The 18,545-nt window shown below is 39.2% G+C and overlaps 1 protein-coding gene and 1 long non-coding RNA gene across 2 annotated transcripts in view; one reads left to right on the top strand and one right to left on the bottom strand.

Moving 5' to 3' along the window:
• Positions 1-380: 380 nt before the first annotated feature.
• On the bottom strand, positions 381-3,140 carry LOC122984447. The gene is made up of 3 exons (XR_006403897.1): positions 3,052-3,140; positions 1,189-1,406; positions 381-1,053 (listed from the first exon to the last, which is right to left on the bottom strand). It is a non-coding gene; the product is annotated as an uncharacterized LOC122984447 (long non-coding RNA).
• The window catches only part of tlcd2 (TLC domain containing 2), a 30,780-nt gene continuing 14,814 nt past the window's right edge, over positions 2,580-18,545 (top strand). Inside the window, exons 1-3 of the mRNA XM_044354905.1 lie at positions 2,580-3,546; positions 4,529-4,611; positions 7,478-7,560. Coding sequence (XP_044210840.1) covers positions 3,368-3,546; positions 4,529-4,611; positions 7,478-7,560 — 345 coding nt within the window. The 5' untranslated portion in view covers positions 2,580-3,367. The remainder of the gene's footprint in view (positions 3,547-4,528; positions 4,612-7,477; positions 7,561-18,545) is intronic.

Genomic DNA, 18,545 nt, shown 5'->3' with positions numbered 1-18,545 from the left:
TTTATATTTCCTGTTACAAGACTTGATTATAATTTCAATTCACAATAGATTGTGAATTGAAATTCACATTTGGACTGTGATTAAATAGGGAGTGTTATAATAAATATATAGTTTCAATAAAAAAAGATGCATTAAACAAGCCAACGTTAGCCTATCTCAGTGATGTTCACACACTGAATTTTGAACCAAAAAAAGCAAAAAACAAAAAACTTAACCAAAGTTACGAGGGTTAGTTCATGTAACTGTAATGCAGCAAAGATGACATTTTATCATTGTAACAAGAAAGTAAAAGTAAAAGGTAAAGAAAGTAAAAAGTATTATCAGAGAAAATAACAAGAAGGTATCTCATTATAACTGCAAAACCACATTTTAACAAGAAACTATACAAACTGTAATTGATATTTATTGTTATTTCATTAGTTTATTTAACAAGGACCATACAAATAAACATTGTTACACATAAGCAATACAACAGTAATGTGTATATAGGACGTTTAGTTGATGCCAATTTGCACCAGATTCAAACAAATTACAAAAAATATGCAAACCAAAATGTATGTAAATATGATTCCTGACATACTGGTTGTTTTATTCCTCTGTCTGACCTTTAGGTATCAATTGAAGGGGTCAAAACGCTCATTTATTTGTTACTACCTCCTCATCATAATAAGTTATTAGTATGTTACAATGTGAGCTGGTCTTTGACCAGTTGGTGGCGCTGTGTCATTAAATATTAAAGCTTCATGTCCTCGTCAGGCTGTGGGTTGAATGAACAGCGTTGTTTTGGTCTCTTACAGTGAATGAAAACAGTAAAAAAAATGAAAATATCAACTATGTTTCTGGTCAAAGATAGAAAACAACAATACATAATTTAAAATAATACTATATAGTGTACAATCAAATCAAAATAACAATGTATCCTCTATTGATATGTAAAATAAACTACGATTCCCATAAATCCACAGTGGTTTGTGACGTGAGGTGGGTTGGGAGCTATGTTGCCTTCATGAGCTCTTCGTAATTTACAACATCCATGGGTAGATATAGTTATACCTTCAAAGACGTTCAAAAGCTTCAGAGATAGACTCTCTACCAAAACCTGCGCTGTTGTTCTGAGAAATAACAATCATAGCACAGAAGAACTGGAAGTATTATAACAATAATAATAATCATGATTATAATCATCACCTGTAGGAAATGTGTCAATAGTCGGTGGCTTCAAAAACCCCTCAGGTCCACGGTGGAGTGTCTTGAGATGGTGGATCCATGAAGATGATCAGGTATATCTGGTGACATGGTTGCATGAGTCATGGTGGCTGCCACTTGTTCGCTCCACCTCAGCTCCACTCAGGATGGAAAGAAGTCGGCCAGTGTCAAACTCAGCCTGTTTGTATCGTGGATTTGCTCTGAAAGATATTTTTTTATCATGTGAGAACAAGATGATACTTTTGTGTGTGCAAGATAAAAAAATATAATATTTTAGGACTGTAAGGGCTCCATAGATTTCAGTTCTCTGAGAAATACTTATTTAAGTAATTTGCCACTATAATAGCACCACAAACCTTTATGGCATGATTTCAATGCACCAAATCTATCAAAACTATAGATTTGGTGGAGCTGAGATATACTGTGATTGAAAGAAGTGATTAAAAAAAAAGATTATTCTATGATATCAGTTCCATATTAGTAAGTGTGGTGTTGATGCAGCGCACAAAAGACATGAAGAAGCTAATCAATCAATGGAAAAACATTTAGCTTTGAGTTTAATTGGCAGTGGCTTTTTCAGATTTATTTGACTAATGTCTATCAGCATGTGTATTGTATAATTTCCTGTTAGTACATTAATTTCAGTGCATAGTGTGAATATACACACCTCTTTAGGCTTTTGATTAAAAATGATTTATTTATTTTATTTTATTTACTTATTTTATTGTATTCATCTTGTAAAATGTTATTTTATCTTTTATTTATTATTATTATTATATATTTTTATCCCTCTTATTGATTTTATTTATTTATTTATTTTATTTTTGTTTTTTAATCAATTGTATCTATCTTCTTAAATCTAGTTTTTATTTCACTCAATTTTATTGTCATTAGAGCTTTTAAATCTTTTATTTTATTACATTTTCATATTTTTTATTTCTCATGTGCATTAGTCTCAAATTGTTTTTACTGTTTACTGTCTACACTTGTTCTGTCTTATTATCGGCTCATCAGTGATCTGTGAAGCACTTTGAATCGCACTAATCTAAAGTTTGTTTTTATTGATTTATTGATTGATTTGTCCTCCCCATTAATATACATGAGAGGCACATAACAGGCTATTAGGAGCACTTTTCAATATAATGCACACCAGTACATCACCACCACCCACTATGACCTCGATAATAAACATAAAGTAGAATTATCATTTTTCTGATAACGTCAACAAAAGCTGAACATGTAAAACCTTCATAACAGTAGAATTCATGTTAAAGCTGTTGTGTTGGATTTCATTAGATTGCACAGGTGTTCCTAATAAAGTGCTCAGTGGGTGTAATTATACACTGTATAGTACATATATGGATGTATGTGTATTTTTTCCCCTCCTTCAAGCACAATTAATGTAATTTGCATTACAAAATACTGCTGACACAGTTGTTGTTTTCAAACTACAAGGTTAACATCATGTTTTATTGTTTGTATGTTAAAACCTGTTCTTTTCCCTGTTTGTACAACTTGTACAATGTGCTTTGACAATGCTGCACCTCAGTATGGCCATGCCATAAAGCCTCTTTTGTGAAGTGAATTGAATAGAATGTGTTATGGATGGAACAAGGACAGTTCATGTGTATGAAAAGTCTGTGATTTTGTGATTTTCTAACAGCACTTGAACGCGCCTCAACACATGGAGTGTGCTCGTAGCCGCGCCTCTTTATAGTAGGGCGGGGAGACGCTGTTGTTTGGTTTCTGTTGATGTCAAAAGTTACACAAGCAAGGGGATGAGGTTGTACAACAGGCGGGTTTCACAACTGCACACGAGGCTTCATACGCATATTCATCACCCACCTGTACGGGTCACACCTGCGGCCACTGAGCTTTTCCCCGAGAGGGTAATTAAGGAGAAACCACAAATCCGTGTCAGTGAGAAATAATTTGTCCACGCCTTCTCTATCCCTGGACAATAACCGTGAAAGAAACACTCTTTAGTAATATTTACGCGCCTCTGTGAGTGAACATCAGGAATATTTGGGAATATAGCGGTATGTTAACCTGATTGTCGTCGCAAACAAGTATCCACAGTCGGAGGCTCCGTTGCATCTACTGTTCACATCTGGGGGGGAGCCCGTGAAGTCTTCTCGTACTGGACAAAACATTTCCAGCTATGGAGTTGAGTTCAGTGATTTTGACGACTGGAGGCTCTTACGGATTCTTCAGGCTTGTCAATGCTGGAGTGAGTAAACTCCCGATGCCCGAAACTGCCTGCAGGAACGCGTGGAAATGGAGAAACATCTCTACATCCTTCGTTCACAGTCTCGTCACCGCGATATGGGCAGTCCTCTGGTAAGTTAACAAACACAGTAAGACTGTTTCATTCACTTAAAAATCAAATTCAGTGTCTGCTGGCATCACAGGAAGCTTCTGGATGTTTTTTTTTTTTAGATACTTGAAGCAGCCACGAGTCTGCGTGGTCTCATTAAGGATGCTGGATTTTGGCGCGCTTGTACATAACATTTGCTTTGCATATATTTCGATCGTATATTAACGTTCACTGCCTTGTCTTTAATATTATTATAATTTGTCTGATTGTTTTGTGTTTTGTTTTGTTTTGTTTTGTTTGTTTGTCATGCTACTTGTCCAGATTTCCTACGAGGATGTATAAATCCCATTGGGAATACCCTTTAAAGATCCCCTCCATGCATGTTTTTAAGATCTGTATATAAAATACTCTCCTTTGAATAATAGGTTGGCTGATGTGATTTTAACACACAAAAAAGTTCACTTATCTTGTTAAAATCCTTAAAATTACACATTCTCCTTCTCCCTCATTAAAAATTCCAGAAACTATGAATATGCAAATGTACTTTATTTCAGAAGTTAAACAAGATGTCTCCTACTTTACTGTAAAGTCTATTCTCAGTGTTTATGCACTGGAGGCTTCAGGTTTCCACATATCACACTTGATATGTGCACACTTGATGTAAGTTGAATATTGGACCAGAACTGACTCCAAACTAGTTGTGATGTCACAAATCATGCTTGTAAGCCTGCGCCTTAAAATCAGATTTTCAGTGAGCACAGAGAAAGTTTCCATTTTCAGCAGATTAATGTAAAAAACTGTGCACAGTGAAGCTCAAACAACCAACTATAGAAACAAGAAGAAAAACACATTTTTTGAGCAGAGTTTAAAGATGTGGATGGAAAAGTTTACTGTGTGGAATAATATGAGTGGTTCTGAGGACATTAAAATTAATCAATTGTAGAGAAATCTCTGTCAAATAAAGTTCCAAAAACTTCATCTGATTGTCTGTTTTTATCTTTCCAGCTTTTTCCTTCACCCACGGATGGCCGAAGACTTGATAGAGACTCACTCTGTGTTTTCTCACGCGTTGGTGTCATTTTCGATCGGTGAGTAGATCGTGATAGTGTTCAGTGCTGAATTACAAACTGTGTCCTTGGGCTGGTGGTGTTTTTACTGGAGGTAGATAGAGGCTTGATAGAGGTGCTGTCATCATAAGGGAAAGTGAGGAAGTGACATTATCCAAATCAGTTAATCTCATTTTCCTACATGGTGTCATAGCAATTGAGTGACCTGAAGAGTGTATATAGTCCATATAAAGCATTTATCTTAACCAGCTAACATAAGTCTTATCTTGACAAGTATCATAAGGCATGGAGATGTTTTTTTTTCCATAATTTCATGTCAAACACTTTTTGCTTTACCTGAAGCTGATATGGAAAGCATATTGTCTGCAACAGTGGGCGCAGACATAGTAAACAAGCCTTTTTACACACGTGCCACCGTTAATCTCCTGAACGCTCAGCAAATTAGGAGTTGACATGTTGATATTCTCCCATCATTGCTCAAACCCTGTGGCCTTTTAATTGTTTCTACAATTCACTAACACAGTTCATATTTACCATATTATAAAGGTAAATAAAAGGGTTTACAAGGGTCAAGCTGACTCAAATTTAAACAATCTCACTATCCTGCATAGCTCTGCATCGTTCTATTTATGAGAGATGTATTACCAGTCAAACCAGTCAAAAGTTTGGACACACTTTCTTATTCAAGTGAATGGGAAGGTGTGTCCAAACTTTTGACTGGTTCTGTATATTGCAGCTACTGGATTGTGTGAACTGTCCTGCAGATGAGTTTTTGTCACTGTATTGCTCCATGAAATCCACAATGTAGGCTACAATAAATATAACCATCTGCTCCCCGAAACTTACAGAAATTATTTTTTGTTTGGTTTCGTTGTAATCTCTCAAATCTGAGTGTGCATGCTATCCGACATTCTTAAAATAGCAGCTCGCCTTGTTTTTTACTTTTTCCTCATTAATCCTTTTAAGTATTCTAGAGGAACTAGCGGCACGTGTCTCCTCTTAAACCACAAATATATTGGATCTGCGCCGGAAAACAAGGGCTCCCCTAGGATTCCCGGGATGTTTGACATTCTTTCATGAAGCCCAGCGCTGGAAGATGGCAAAGGGAGGAACAGGGTTGGTATGTGAAGATCAATGGAGGGCATTATGATCGGTCCCAGGCACCGGGCGTAACCCCACACAGTCACGTGACATCACCAAGACAGCAACTGCGCAAAAAAGTCAGTAGATTTATGCGGCATCCACATTAAATCCCAGTGGTAACAGAAATGGGAGGCGTTAACGCAACAACAAGTCGGATCCTTCTCCCGAGTCCTCCTACAAGCAATGTGGTGTGATTCTGAGGCCTCATTGAGTTTTTTTGCACCAGATGTGTGGATTCACCCCAGCTCGCTATGATACCATGCTGCAAACCTCGCAGTGACATGCCATCAATTATTCTCAACTTGTTGAATGAAGACCTCGTCCAAGTGCCTAGACTAGCCTCTCACAGAGGAACCCAATTATGGTTATTGTGTGTTAAGCTGCTTTCATGTGCCTTTGATACTCAGTAGTTTAGAGTTCATCGTTGCCATAAATAACTGCGTTAAATCATATTTCTCTCTACTTGTTTTACCCAAACATGAACAACAAGATGCAGTCATAGTTACCTCTAACACAGAAAGTGATAGCCATAGTAAGTATTGCTCAATGGGCATGTTTTGTTGATATAAAGAAGTACCCGTAATGCTGTGCAAGTTGAGTTTACTCAGGTTGCAAAAACAAAAAGCCACAAAGTAGGATGTTTACATGCCGCTATGCCAGGTGTCTTAATCAAGTTTCACATATTTTGAATATTATCTTACCAAGGTTATTCCCAAAGACTCATTGTTTTGGCATGTGGCAGCCTGAAAACAGATTGACTAACTGGTTTAAGAAATGAATTAACTGTTCATGTAAACATGTCAATGAATTACTGATGATCATTCCCTCGAAACTTGAATGGAAAAAACCTAACATGACTTTCTCTAGAAACCTTTTTTTTCCTTCCACTGACTGTCCCATTCAGACTTCAGATGGAAGCCAATGGGAAGTCAAACAGTCCCCAGTATAGACGTTAGCTGGGCCTCACGTTGGCATTGTGCACTTGTTGCAGAATACAAGGAGTAAAAAACAACTTTCTGTTTGTCACTCAGTTCTTCAGTCCTCCTGTGTGTTTCGATACGGATATGACAGAAAACACACTGGATGAATCACTATGAAAACACAGACGGCAAGATAAGATATCTCAGTTAAATGGCACTATAAAACAAGTCTCCATACTCCTAATTGGCTGTTCATGGCAAAACCAACCTGACCTAAACTCAACCTCATGTGGGGGAAAAAAAAGGTATTGTTGAAAAGACCACATTGGCTAGGAGTTTCCCCACGCACTGTCAATGCTCTCATGAAACAATATGAACTAATATGGAGACCAGATGATGTAATAATTGTTTGTCTTGTGGCCATTAACAAGTACATCGTTAATGGTGAGACAAACCCAAACATGCCACCACATCCGACAGGAGAGTCCTGGTGGTGTACTGGGGTTAAATCCAGCCTAAACCAAAGCCCCAAGCTCCCTCACCGCCCACCGTCCCCGTCCTCAACACTTCATTATTTTTCCAGCATTCTGAAAGGCTGTCACCATGGATACGGCTGATGGCAGGGGTGGGGGTGGTGGATATGAATAGCCCCTCTCCAAGACGCATCTTGGTTGCCATCGCAGTCGTCATGGAAGCAGGGTCTCCCCTGACGCACTTGATATGCTCAAGGCTGCCGTTGTCAGAAGAATCTGTTGTGTTTTGGTTGATTAATGAATTGCCATAAAGACGACATTAACCTTGGCTCATGCTGTCTGTTCCCACAGGTTACTTCATCTATGACTTCTTTGACATGGTGCTGAACCAGAAGTTGAGTCAGTCCTGGGAGCTTCTCTTTCATCACATTGTGGTAGGTCTTTCAAACATTTCAGTAACAGCTAAAAAAAAAACCCAACAAAGTCTAGTCCAAGATTGATATTTTGGCTAAAGATGTTTCACCTTGACCATTAATGAAAGGTGATTATCTCACCTTTACCTCAGTATATCTATCAACTTTATGGATACAATATACAGTAGTTACTACTTAGACGAATCACGTGCCAAAACCCCAACACACCCGTCAGAAACCCAGACATGGGAAAGACAAAATACCCGTCTTTCTAGTTACAAAAAACACACGAGAGAGGAACAAAGAGACAATCATTCCAGTGTGACAGCCGCCCCCCCGCCAAGCTTTCAACCTTCCTTTATGCCTTGAGAAAGTTGAACTCCACCCAACTCCTTTGCTCTCTTGCTATCACAACCGTTTCTAGCCTTCCCATCAGAGCAAGTCATCTTCATGACACGGTGACCCAATGGAAGGTGTTTTCCTGAGGGAAGATCAGGTCAGATCAGTTAACCCTTCCCCCACTCATGCTTTAAAACACCGTGGAAAATAAATGTTCTGAAGTGGCAATAAAGAAGTACATCCTGATTTAGAATATTTTCTCTCTCCACATAAGGCTGCCTGACCAAGATCCACAACCATGCTGATGTTGTGTATTCCTTTCTGTTGCATCTTATTGTAGTTTATTACTCACTGTTTGTTTCTAAAATTTTATTGGAATTGACTCTGACAGTTTTGTAGTGGATTTATATTAAACAGCAGCCATGATTTATGTGTGTTGGGTTGTTAATTTAAGCACATTTGGTGAAAAAGTGTGCAGAAATATGGTTTGTGAAATCCAATCACGGAGGACATTGCTCCTGCTACATAAAGAATAAAGCATATTTCATGCTGGTGTTCCAGTTACAGATTTAAAAAAGAAAATCATGCTTGAAATCAACATACGTACATATGAACATGCTTTGCATAAACTAGCACATACAGTATATAAATATGAACATACAGTCACATGGACTCAGATCCTGGTTTACATTCTCCTGATAAATATCACTTTAAGAGTTTTTTATGTCGTAGTTTTTCAAGTGGGCGCTCTGATTTTTTTCACTCAGTTGCATACAAACCTACTCTTAAATGTTGATTGGAAGTCATTTTCAGTATCTCTCTCACACACAAACACATTTCACTTTTACACCAACGCAAAGGCTGACACTGTGCCAGGAAACTGGCAAAAGTTTTTATCAACCTGCCCACATTTCTACTGGTTTTGGTATTTCAATGGTTGTTTGATGAGGGGAATTCTCTTGCAACAAACGCATACAACCATGGGGAATCACATACAATGTTTGCTTTTAAGCAAACCATTCAAAGAGTATTGTCAACATTGGCATTGTTCCTTTGGTGATCACTGAGGACTCAACATTTCCATCAAGCACAGTCGTGCTGGCAGCAGATTTGCCTTTTGGTTTCCTTTCATTGAATGCACCAAGTAGAAATTTAGTACATCTTTTAGCCTATTTCTACTGATCAACTTTTTAGAGTGCTTTTTTGTAGTCTTTAAGTTTGTTATGATGGTTTTTCAACAAGTTCTCTCCTCCATTTTCCCAGAAAACCTGGTTTCGTCCATCTTTTTTCATTGTTGGGTACGTCATCAGTCCCTCTTTCCAGACTTTCCAGTTCATCATTCATTAACTTTTAGAACCTTATTGACAATAAAACAATAGTCTGCTTGTCGGATTGCCAAATTATGGCATTGCTATAAATTTTGGTCAGTTTTGCTAAAGCAAACGTTGGCATTTCACTGAGTGAGATGATGATGATGAGTCTGGTTGCTAGGGTTGTGTGATGATGACAGCACCTGCCTGTGACATCATGAAGTCATTGTTCCTAAACCAATACAGTTAAGGGCACACCTTTTAGTTGATATTTTTTCCCAGGTAAAAACCAGTTCTTTAGTGGTGGAAACACTCAGTCACTCAGACTCAAACTTGTTGTGGGAACCAGTTTCAGCACCACCCCGTTTTGGTGGCAAAAGCCTAGCCCCTTTTTTCTGAAAGTCTTGTTTTTTTTTCTCCTTTCACTTCCTGGAAGCCCAGTGAATGGGTGCTTTTGCCGGGCCAGCTGGCTGCAGATTGTCACTGGAGTGTGGGACGGATGAAGACTTCTCTCTCATTCACATGGCTCTCTGTGCTTCTCAGCTAGCTAACTCTCTTTCTCATTACTGCCTTCATTTCCCTATTGTCCCATCATCAAGACTTTCATTCATTCTTTTCTATGACATTCACTCCTTGTATTCAATGTGCCTCTCTGAAAGGTCTTCCTTAAACTTTTTCGCCATTTTGTTCTCATCTGGCTTTTGCGTTTTTATATTTTGTTGGCTTTTTTCCCTTGTCACCTGCAGGGCTCACGTAATTATTATAAAGCAGGTAATTGTGTTAGATGTTCATAGATGGTTGTAAAACAAGAGCACCAAGTCGACGTTTGACTACAAACATGAGCAGACTGGTCCAAGGAGATGTCTCAGTGGGCTAGCATTGAACCAGGCAGGACCAGCTGGCCATTCAGTCAAGACCAGGAGGTTAATCTTCTCCTCATTGGCAGCCCACTGATTCATCTTTCTCCTCTGCCCATCATCCCATTTTCTTACAGTAATAATGTACAAATGTATACCAAAAACTGTACATGAAGGGCAATGAGGTTGAAGGAACAAACTAATTTCAAGGCAGATGGAACACCAACACAAAATTAGTTAATTTAGTAGCAGTTTATCTAAGTACAGTTCATCTATATGCTAATATGCACTAACCCAGCAAACATCAAAATGTATATATACCAAGCTGCAAATAAATTGCATATATGTGCGAGTGCCCATGACTGAGCAAACTAAGTGGTTAGAATAAAAATGAAAGGGGGTTTGTCTTGACAGGAAAATTACAGGTGCTGTGTCAACAATTGATGTGATTCATTATTTTATGTTGACTCATGTATGCTGACAGATGTGAGCCATAAAAAAGGCAAATCATGACTTTGTGGACGCTTTTGATCTGGTGCTGTTGTCATTGTGAGGGTGGAAGTTGGTTTGTCTCTAAAAACGTGCAAAAATACATTTTGAATGTCACAGTTGTGGGCAAACTCACCTCGTAAATTTTCCAAATTTGATACGGATATTATTCAGATTTTAGGAGCATTCTTGAACATGTATACAGCGCATTTGGAATATGCATCTCAACTGGGGTTTTTACCGCAGTTTGAGACACACGACCCACTTGCCTGTTGACCCCTGCTTAGGCAAAATGACATATGCTGCAGCAAGAAGGCAGACAGAGGAGAGGAATGAGAGGAGAGTGGAGAGCTGTTCAGGGCGGGCTGGAAAAACAGAGCGCGCTCTCTCCACGATGGGGACAGAGGGGATTGGTTATTATCCTGACATGCAGCCATGAACTGATGGTCACGACTCAGTGTGATGCAGCAGTGTTGTAAACATCATGGGACAACCTCGGTACTTGATGTGCCTGTAACTATAAATTTATGATATCGGTTATATCAATATCACTTGTAAATATCAGGCAGCAGCTCACTAATGTTTTCCTCCTCACTGGTTTACTTCACTGCTGGCAGAGATCTTGTGAGTCCCACTGGAGCAGAGGGAAACCCTGAAAACCTTCTGCATGTAAACAGGAATATTACTGGAATATTCATTTTCATTAGCCATGTAAACAGCTTAGTAGGAATATTGGGGGGTTTTTTTTGGAATAAGGACAAAAACTGGAATATTTTGTGCATGTAAATGTAGTCAGTGTGACCGTACAAAACTACTTCAACAGGATCGGTTTCTAAGAGAGGATTCAAGTTGGGTTTTAATGAAACTTGTTAACCCTGTTAAGTGATATGTTTTGACTTTGTGTCTCACATCTGCCTTCTCCTGCCTTTATTTTCTGTTTTGACCCTCCCTCCTTTAATGTTCTCTAATGCACATATGATGTGTTTTTTTTTAATACTGTCTTCATTTCCGGGATCTAGTGTAGAGGGTTCCTACTGTTATACAAGCATATAGCAAGACGCCATGTGGTGTAGCACGAGTTTTGTTGGTCCCCGTTGTCGCAGGCCAGGAGAAATAATAAGTCAAACATTCCATGGAAAGTTTTTTTTCCTCCTTATTGACTGAAGTGGAGATTACAGCTTCTTATTTCTGTCTGAGAAGTATGTGGGGCCCTGCCGTAGTCACTCACACCTGAAGAGATCCTGTCAGCCACAACCTTGTGCTTCCTTTGGAAAACAGGAAGTCCTGGTAATTCTGCCAGAAATAGCGTGTCTTCTTCTGTGGAGATGTAGGCACCTACTATACATCTTAGAAACATAGCACGCAGGATTTTAGCCATGAATCTGTAGCTTGTTAAGCTCTTAGTCTGTAAGGGAGAGTAGAGTGAAGTGAAATTTGTCATTTTTACCATTGTCTGAGCTGGGCTAACTGCAGTAGGTATGGTAAATGTAAAACCAAGGATTTGTTTGCCTTTGCCCGTCCTCATAAAAAGCCCAAGTCCCCATGTTGAATCTACGTCAGTTACTCGTGACTCTTGGAAATAGTGAGCTTGCAATTACAAATAGGAGCCAGAAGAGGTAGATGCCAAGCAGAAGCAGAATTGTAGATGATTTTTTTTCCATGGAGACTGAAAGCATGTGAATATTAGTATGTCCAATGTTCTGTATTGATATGTTAACTGATAATACACGGTGGAAACAACAACAAGTGAGTCAGTTCTGCTCCTCTGCTCTCTCTCTTTGCACTCACGTGGGTTTGAAGTATTGCAGCATATTTGCTGTTTCCTTCCATAAATGTCTGCCATCCCTCTCTTATTAGGCAGATTTTTTTTTCATAGAGAGGGACCAAAGCTGAACCTCCTCTAAAGCAGATCAGGGCGTCACAGGTTTATTGGCTATTTGAGTATCCGTGCTGTTTCCAATCACATCTGCTCTGTGCTATCCGGCTTATCCTCTGCAAATGCAAAAGCAACATACAATAGGATCTTAAATATTCTCTGCAACAGGCTACTTATTATGCACAAGTTTCCCTTATTTACCAATCATAGGGTTTTACAGCACCCTGGGGAAGTAATTAATTTCTCAACCACTTTCTGCTATTTCCAAATTGTAGTAATCATCCCAAGTGGTGTGTCACAAATACAGTGAAATGGAGAATCATCAGTCACATTTCTTCATGTCTGAATGACGTGTAAAGTTGTTACATATTTCACAGCTTTTGCTGCATTAATTTGTCAAGGACTATTCATGTACATTAGATTGGGTTTTCAATTATTTTGAATAACTTGAAAAAAGAATTAAATAAATATTTATATTTTAATGAATTCCTACTGAAATCAACTAGTAGTAGACTCAGATGGCCCTAAAATGGTAGCTTACATAAGGTCACAGAGCACCTCAAGTTTTTAAGCATTAAAACTTATTGAAGTTTATCAAGTAGAAACTTGAAAGAATAGTTGTGATTAGTCTGTAACAGCTTTAGGTGTCTGGATTTTGCATTTGGGAATTTTCTCTTTAATCATCCTTAAAATATTTGAGGTGCTTCTATGAACATTTTATGGTCATTTAACAGATTTTCAGTCATATTCCAATCCAGGTTTGGTTGGACATCTCCAAGAGCTTTCATATTTTTTCTCTTAAGCCGTTTAGCTGTATGATTAATGTCAATGTGTCAAGTTTTTTAGCACTTTAACAGGTTCTCAGCAAGGATATCTCCGTATGTGATTGATGTAATTTCTCTTTCTCTCTGTACAAGTTTCTTTGTTCCAGCCGCTTAAAAGCTGAGCCACATCGCGGAGCTGCCACAATGGAGATTATGTTAAATGAGCGATGAAGGGTGCCTGGTTACTATTAAACAAAGGACTTTGAATGATTGTTGAGTAGGGGGTTTCATCTTCACTCATCTCTCCGCTGGTGGATGGGATACTGTATATTCTCGAGCAGCGTATATAAGGCTCACACTCATCTTTCCCGTGTGTCCAAATTTAACCTCTGACATGTTTCCTCTTTAAAGTTCATCTTTAGCAACCTCAGATATGAATGGAACTTGTCTCAGTTTACCAGGCATGAAAATAGGTGTTTGTAAAAGGAGATTGTAGCCGTGTCACAGAGCCAACAGGGAATGTTTGTTTTGGAAGCATGTTGACGAGGTATTTTCAGCAATTGAAATGAGGAACATAAAGTGTTTGGTTGTTGACTATGTTGTGACACCGCATGCTGCTGGAATGCCATGTCTGCCATGGATCTCTACATCTTCAACATTGTAAAACCTGATTATCCAGTACACCCATCTTTGTCTTTCTCCCTACAGTATCACTTCCCCACTAGCTGCTTGTTGTCTTAGGAACCAATGACCAGAAGACCAATATGACGCCAGTACAGGCAAACATAAAAAGTAGCCTGATATGTCATCTTTAAATTCTCATTTAGTTTGAAGTCTCTATCGTTGCTGAGGCGGTTCTGTTTATACAACCATATGCGAAGCTCAGCTGGTCTATTTCCTGATGGATGTACTTCCCCCAGTGCTCAATCCTGCATTGAACATTAACAAGCATCTTTTTGAGAGTTTCAACAGCAAATAGAGGTGTAAATCATAGTATGTAATTTTCCTTGTGTTGTCTTATTCATGCTTAAAAACAGCTCAGACCTCTTGATATCTTATAGCAGCAGCTAATTTAGTATGTAAGGTATGTTTTTGTTTTTGCTAACCAGCCCACAGATGTATTTCCAGCCATCCACAAGCTGTGGACCACCACTCCTCCTTTTTGACCCACACTTAGGTGTGACAAACTACACAGAACCAGGCTTACTTTTTAAAATCTCTAGTGTCAACATCATGTTTGCAAACTGTGAGCTGCTTTTCCAAGCCCCCCCCCTTTTTTTTTTTAAATTAAAACTTGAGAAGGACATACAGTTTGCTGAGCGAATGCTACGACAACCACATCGGTCCACATACTGAGAAAAATGATGCAAAATATGGCAGGAGAAACATACTGCAAAATAGAGGAGAGGGAAAAGGGAGCAGGGGCGAAAGGGAATGTGCACATAAGTTTCTTTTGGCAAGTAAAGATTGTGATGCATGTCTGTGTGTGTGTGTGTGTGTCTCAGCAGTCTCATCTATTTGGCGAGGAACCCCATGGGTCCCCCCATTCTGTGTGTATATCCAGACAGGAGGACAGACATCTGGTCTCCACATGAACCTCAGGCTCCAAAGGGAGACACACACACACACACACACACCAAACCTCCAGCTTCCTGAGAGGGGTTCTGCAAATGTGTGCACCCCCTCAAAACATTTCTGTGCTGCAGTCCTGTTCCATATATCACACACGCGGCCTTGTTCTCCGCCCCCATATCCTTGTATCGCCTCCAAACATCTTCCCCATCCCCCCTCGTCCACCCACTCTCCGCAGCTTGGGCCGCCCCCTCACATGGCTACAAACCAATGAGAGCCTCTGTGCTCTAGTAGTATTGTATCTTGTTTTCATGGATTTTTTTCCCCCTCATGGTCTCACTGTCATTGAGGAATTTCTTCGCCCATTGTGTTCATCAAATGCAAACAACAAAATCCACACGCTGATGGATGCAGCTTCTTGTCTTCTTCTTTGTTTATCAAACACATAAATGCTGCTTTGAGGCACTAAAAATAGTCACTTAGTAGATAGTAGATGGTTAAAAAATGCTGTGAGGGTATGTGTGATCTGTGTTTATATTTGAGGTAAAATGTTTGTTGCATCACATAATGTGGTTTCACAGCAGCAATGCAGAAAGGATAAATTGTCATCAAGAGTCGCTGCACTTGTGGAACAAGTCTGCATTGTCCATTATCATCTGAATTGAGTGAGTGCAAGCGTGCTTTAAAGCATGCCAACTCAAACTGAACACTATTGAGAAATATCTTGTAGAATAATGAACATCTGTTGTGACCGTTTAAAAAAAAAAAAAAAAAAAAAAACTGTTGGCATTGGTTGGGAATTTGAAATTAAGGAATAGGAGGTTTATCATGTGAATAGTGGATAATTTAACAAAACATACTGATTTTTGGGGGGTAATAAAACATTCAAAAAAAAGGTTGAGAGTATGTGTAGAAAAACAGTCTTACAGTAAATTTGCAGTTAATCCCAACACATTGCTTATCTGGGTTAAGGAATGTGAAATTCAAGTTATCAGTGTGAAGTAAGAAATAAGCCGTACAGATGCAGATCTAATCCATCCAGAGCAGGCAAGTGTATAAAAGCCTTTTATAATATATACTGTCTTCAGCCTACAGGTAGACAGAAGCAAAGAGCAGTTGTGCAACACACTCATACACACTCGTGCCATGCCTCCCAAACAGGCTGGAGGCATGAAAAGAGTGCCTTAAAGAAAAAAAAAAAAAAGAGGTTGCATTTATTGGCAGTTGGCATAACAATGCTGTTTGTAGAGGAGGCATCTATACATCAGCAGGTTTAGAAATCTTCTTGAAGCTACTTCTCAACACTGACGAGCAAGGTGGGGCCTTAAACCAAAGCATGAAAAGTAAATAGGGAATACTCTTGGCTCGGATCCAGCTCCTGTGGAAATACCAGAGTATGTGCGTATGATTCCAAAAGCAGTGTGGGTGGGTGAGCAAGTGAGTACAGCGTAGGAACAGCTCCACACTGAACATGTGTAGTAAATGGAGTTAACCATTACAGTGTCTTTTTTTTGTTGTGATTTATGTTTCAAAATCTGAGATATCTCCAGTAGTAGTTGTTTTTGTTTTGCTGGTTGTTATGGTGCTATGACATTAAAATAAGCTAACAAAGCCATATATTGTGTATACAGTATGCTATAATTGCTTTAAAGAGTGAGATGAAATGATTGATTTCCCAAAATGTCAAACTATTACTTTAAGAATACACATTTAACAGTCTATTTTGAAGGTGAAAGGTGAAATGATTAGTTGATAAGTTGTGTAGATCTATTCTTTGGGGAAAGTGGTCTTTGCAGGATCAGGTCATTATGCAGAAGAAGAAGTGTTGCAGCTCATGAGCAACGGGGAATATCATCAGATCTCAAGAGCCTTTTGATGCTTCTTGGTCTTAATGAGCATCAAGATGCATTTGGAAAGCCATCATTGGCTTTTATCTTTCCTAGTCCACTCTGAGAAGTGAAGTAATGGCAGATACACACACTCAAGTCAATGCTGCTCCTCCTCTCACACCCAGCACCTGAATACCTCCAGCGACCACGATTCATCATAGCACACCTATTAACAGTTGTTGAGCCTCACCCTGATGTTTCATGTGAAGACTCATTCTCTCAGTCTGCAACTTTAAATACCACACAAAGAAGACTTACAAATGAATACACACGCAATGCTAATTGATCGTATTTACCCTAAATAATCCTGTTAGGACACATCCGGTGAATTTCTGACCACATGTCTGTGACAGCGAGGAGCTGAAGTGACCTGCTGTGCTGCTGTCAGCTGAAGGGAGTTAGTTAACTCAGGTCGCATGATCATAGTCATGACCACCATCCCCCAGTCCTCCAGATAAATGTGTATGTCTTTTTAAACTTTGAACTCTATGCTTGCTTATGTGTGTGTGTCTAATCATTACTGTCTCATGTTTCCAAGCTCCAATACCATCCCTCCATTTCCTCTCAGACGGTGCAAGGCCCTCCCACCTGTGCATCACACCACCGCTGGTCTGCCTATGACCAGATGGCTAACATCTCTCTGTGGAGCTTCCTATTAGTTTCCTCTCCGTCAGCTTCACAAGGCCATTTCCTATTCCTTTATGACTCGTGTTAAGGAAGCACTGACTGTCTGATCATTTATTTTTATGAAACGTAGCAGTGTTGGGATGTGTTTATCAGTGTGGACATTCAAAACCATAAATAATCAATAAACTCACATACAACTGTGATCATTGTACGTAAACCGAAACATTAAGATTCAGCCACTGAGTGTTTATCTGAGTCACGGGTGCGTCACCGTTTTAGTTTCACCGATTGTTGGGATTTGTGTGTATTTTTCAGTCACTTGTTGAGTGCAAGAGAGCATCAAAACACTCAACATAACTCTAAGTACTCTAGGAAATAGCTTCCTTTGTTGAAGCCAATGCTTTAAGTGGGTTCACCAGTACTCACAGATAACAAGTACAAGCACTTGATATTGTCCACCTGTGCACTATTAAATATTTTGAGTGTGTACTGCCACTCCTCTTATGAATAAACCTATACTTAAGGTTCGCTGTAGTTGGTTATTAGACTAGATTGCCTCTTTTCCTGCCCAAACAAGCCCTTGTGAGCATGTGAGTGATTTAAACCAGATAAAGCTTCAGAGTTTTGGTTTCACCTCCAGTTTCTTCTGTTGGTAAATAATATGTCGTCTCACTACAGTCCTGATGTGCTGACATGTCTGGGCAGAGGGGATGTGGGTCCCCTCTGCCCGGATTACCCCATTCATTGATGGATTAAAAGGTGAACTCAGTTTACGTATCTTTTGAACTGATCCTATAAATCTTTGTGACATCAATTCATTGTTTGTCGAAGGGCATACTTTAGGACAGGGGAGTTTTTCTCCAACAGAACTATATTTCTGGTGTGATGGAAAAGGCTCTGAAGTAGTAACAACCCTCATCAAACCTCCCACAGGCATTAGAGTAGGTGTTAAAATAGCCTGTATGTACGGAAGAACGGCCGTGCTTGCAATTATTTTTTTAATGTTGTTATCTTGAGATCACGAGTTAATTTATCTCATTATCTCGAGAAAACAAAAGGCCGATTTCTGGAGATAACGAGATAATTTATCACAAGATTTACCACGGGTGGAGCTCATTCTCATTTGTTCATTCCTGTCTTCTCCTGTCTCTCCATGTCTCCCTCGCGTGGATAGTTCAACTATTTAGATCAAGCACAAGAAGCCTTCAGGTGGCTCTTACGTAAGGACATGGGTTCAAATCTGTCATATGTTGGCTCTTATTCCTCCACCTCTCCACCCCACT

The sequence above is a fragment of the Thunnus albacares genome, chromosome 6 (genome assembly GCF_914725855.1).
Source record: "Thunnus albacares chromosome 6, fThuAlb1.1, whole genome shotgun sequence".
NCBI lineage: Eukaryota > Metazoa > Chordata > Actinopteri > Scombriformes > Scombridae > Thunnus > Thunnus albacares.
Note: the sequence above shows the minus strand (reverse complement) of the source record. Positions and strands in the feature narration are given on the sequence as shown.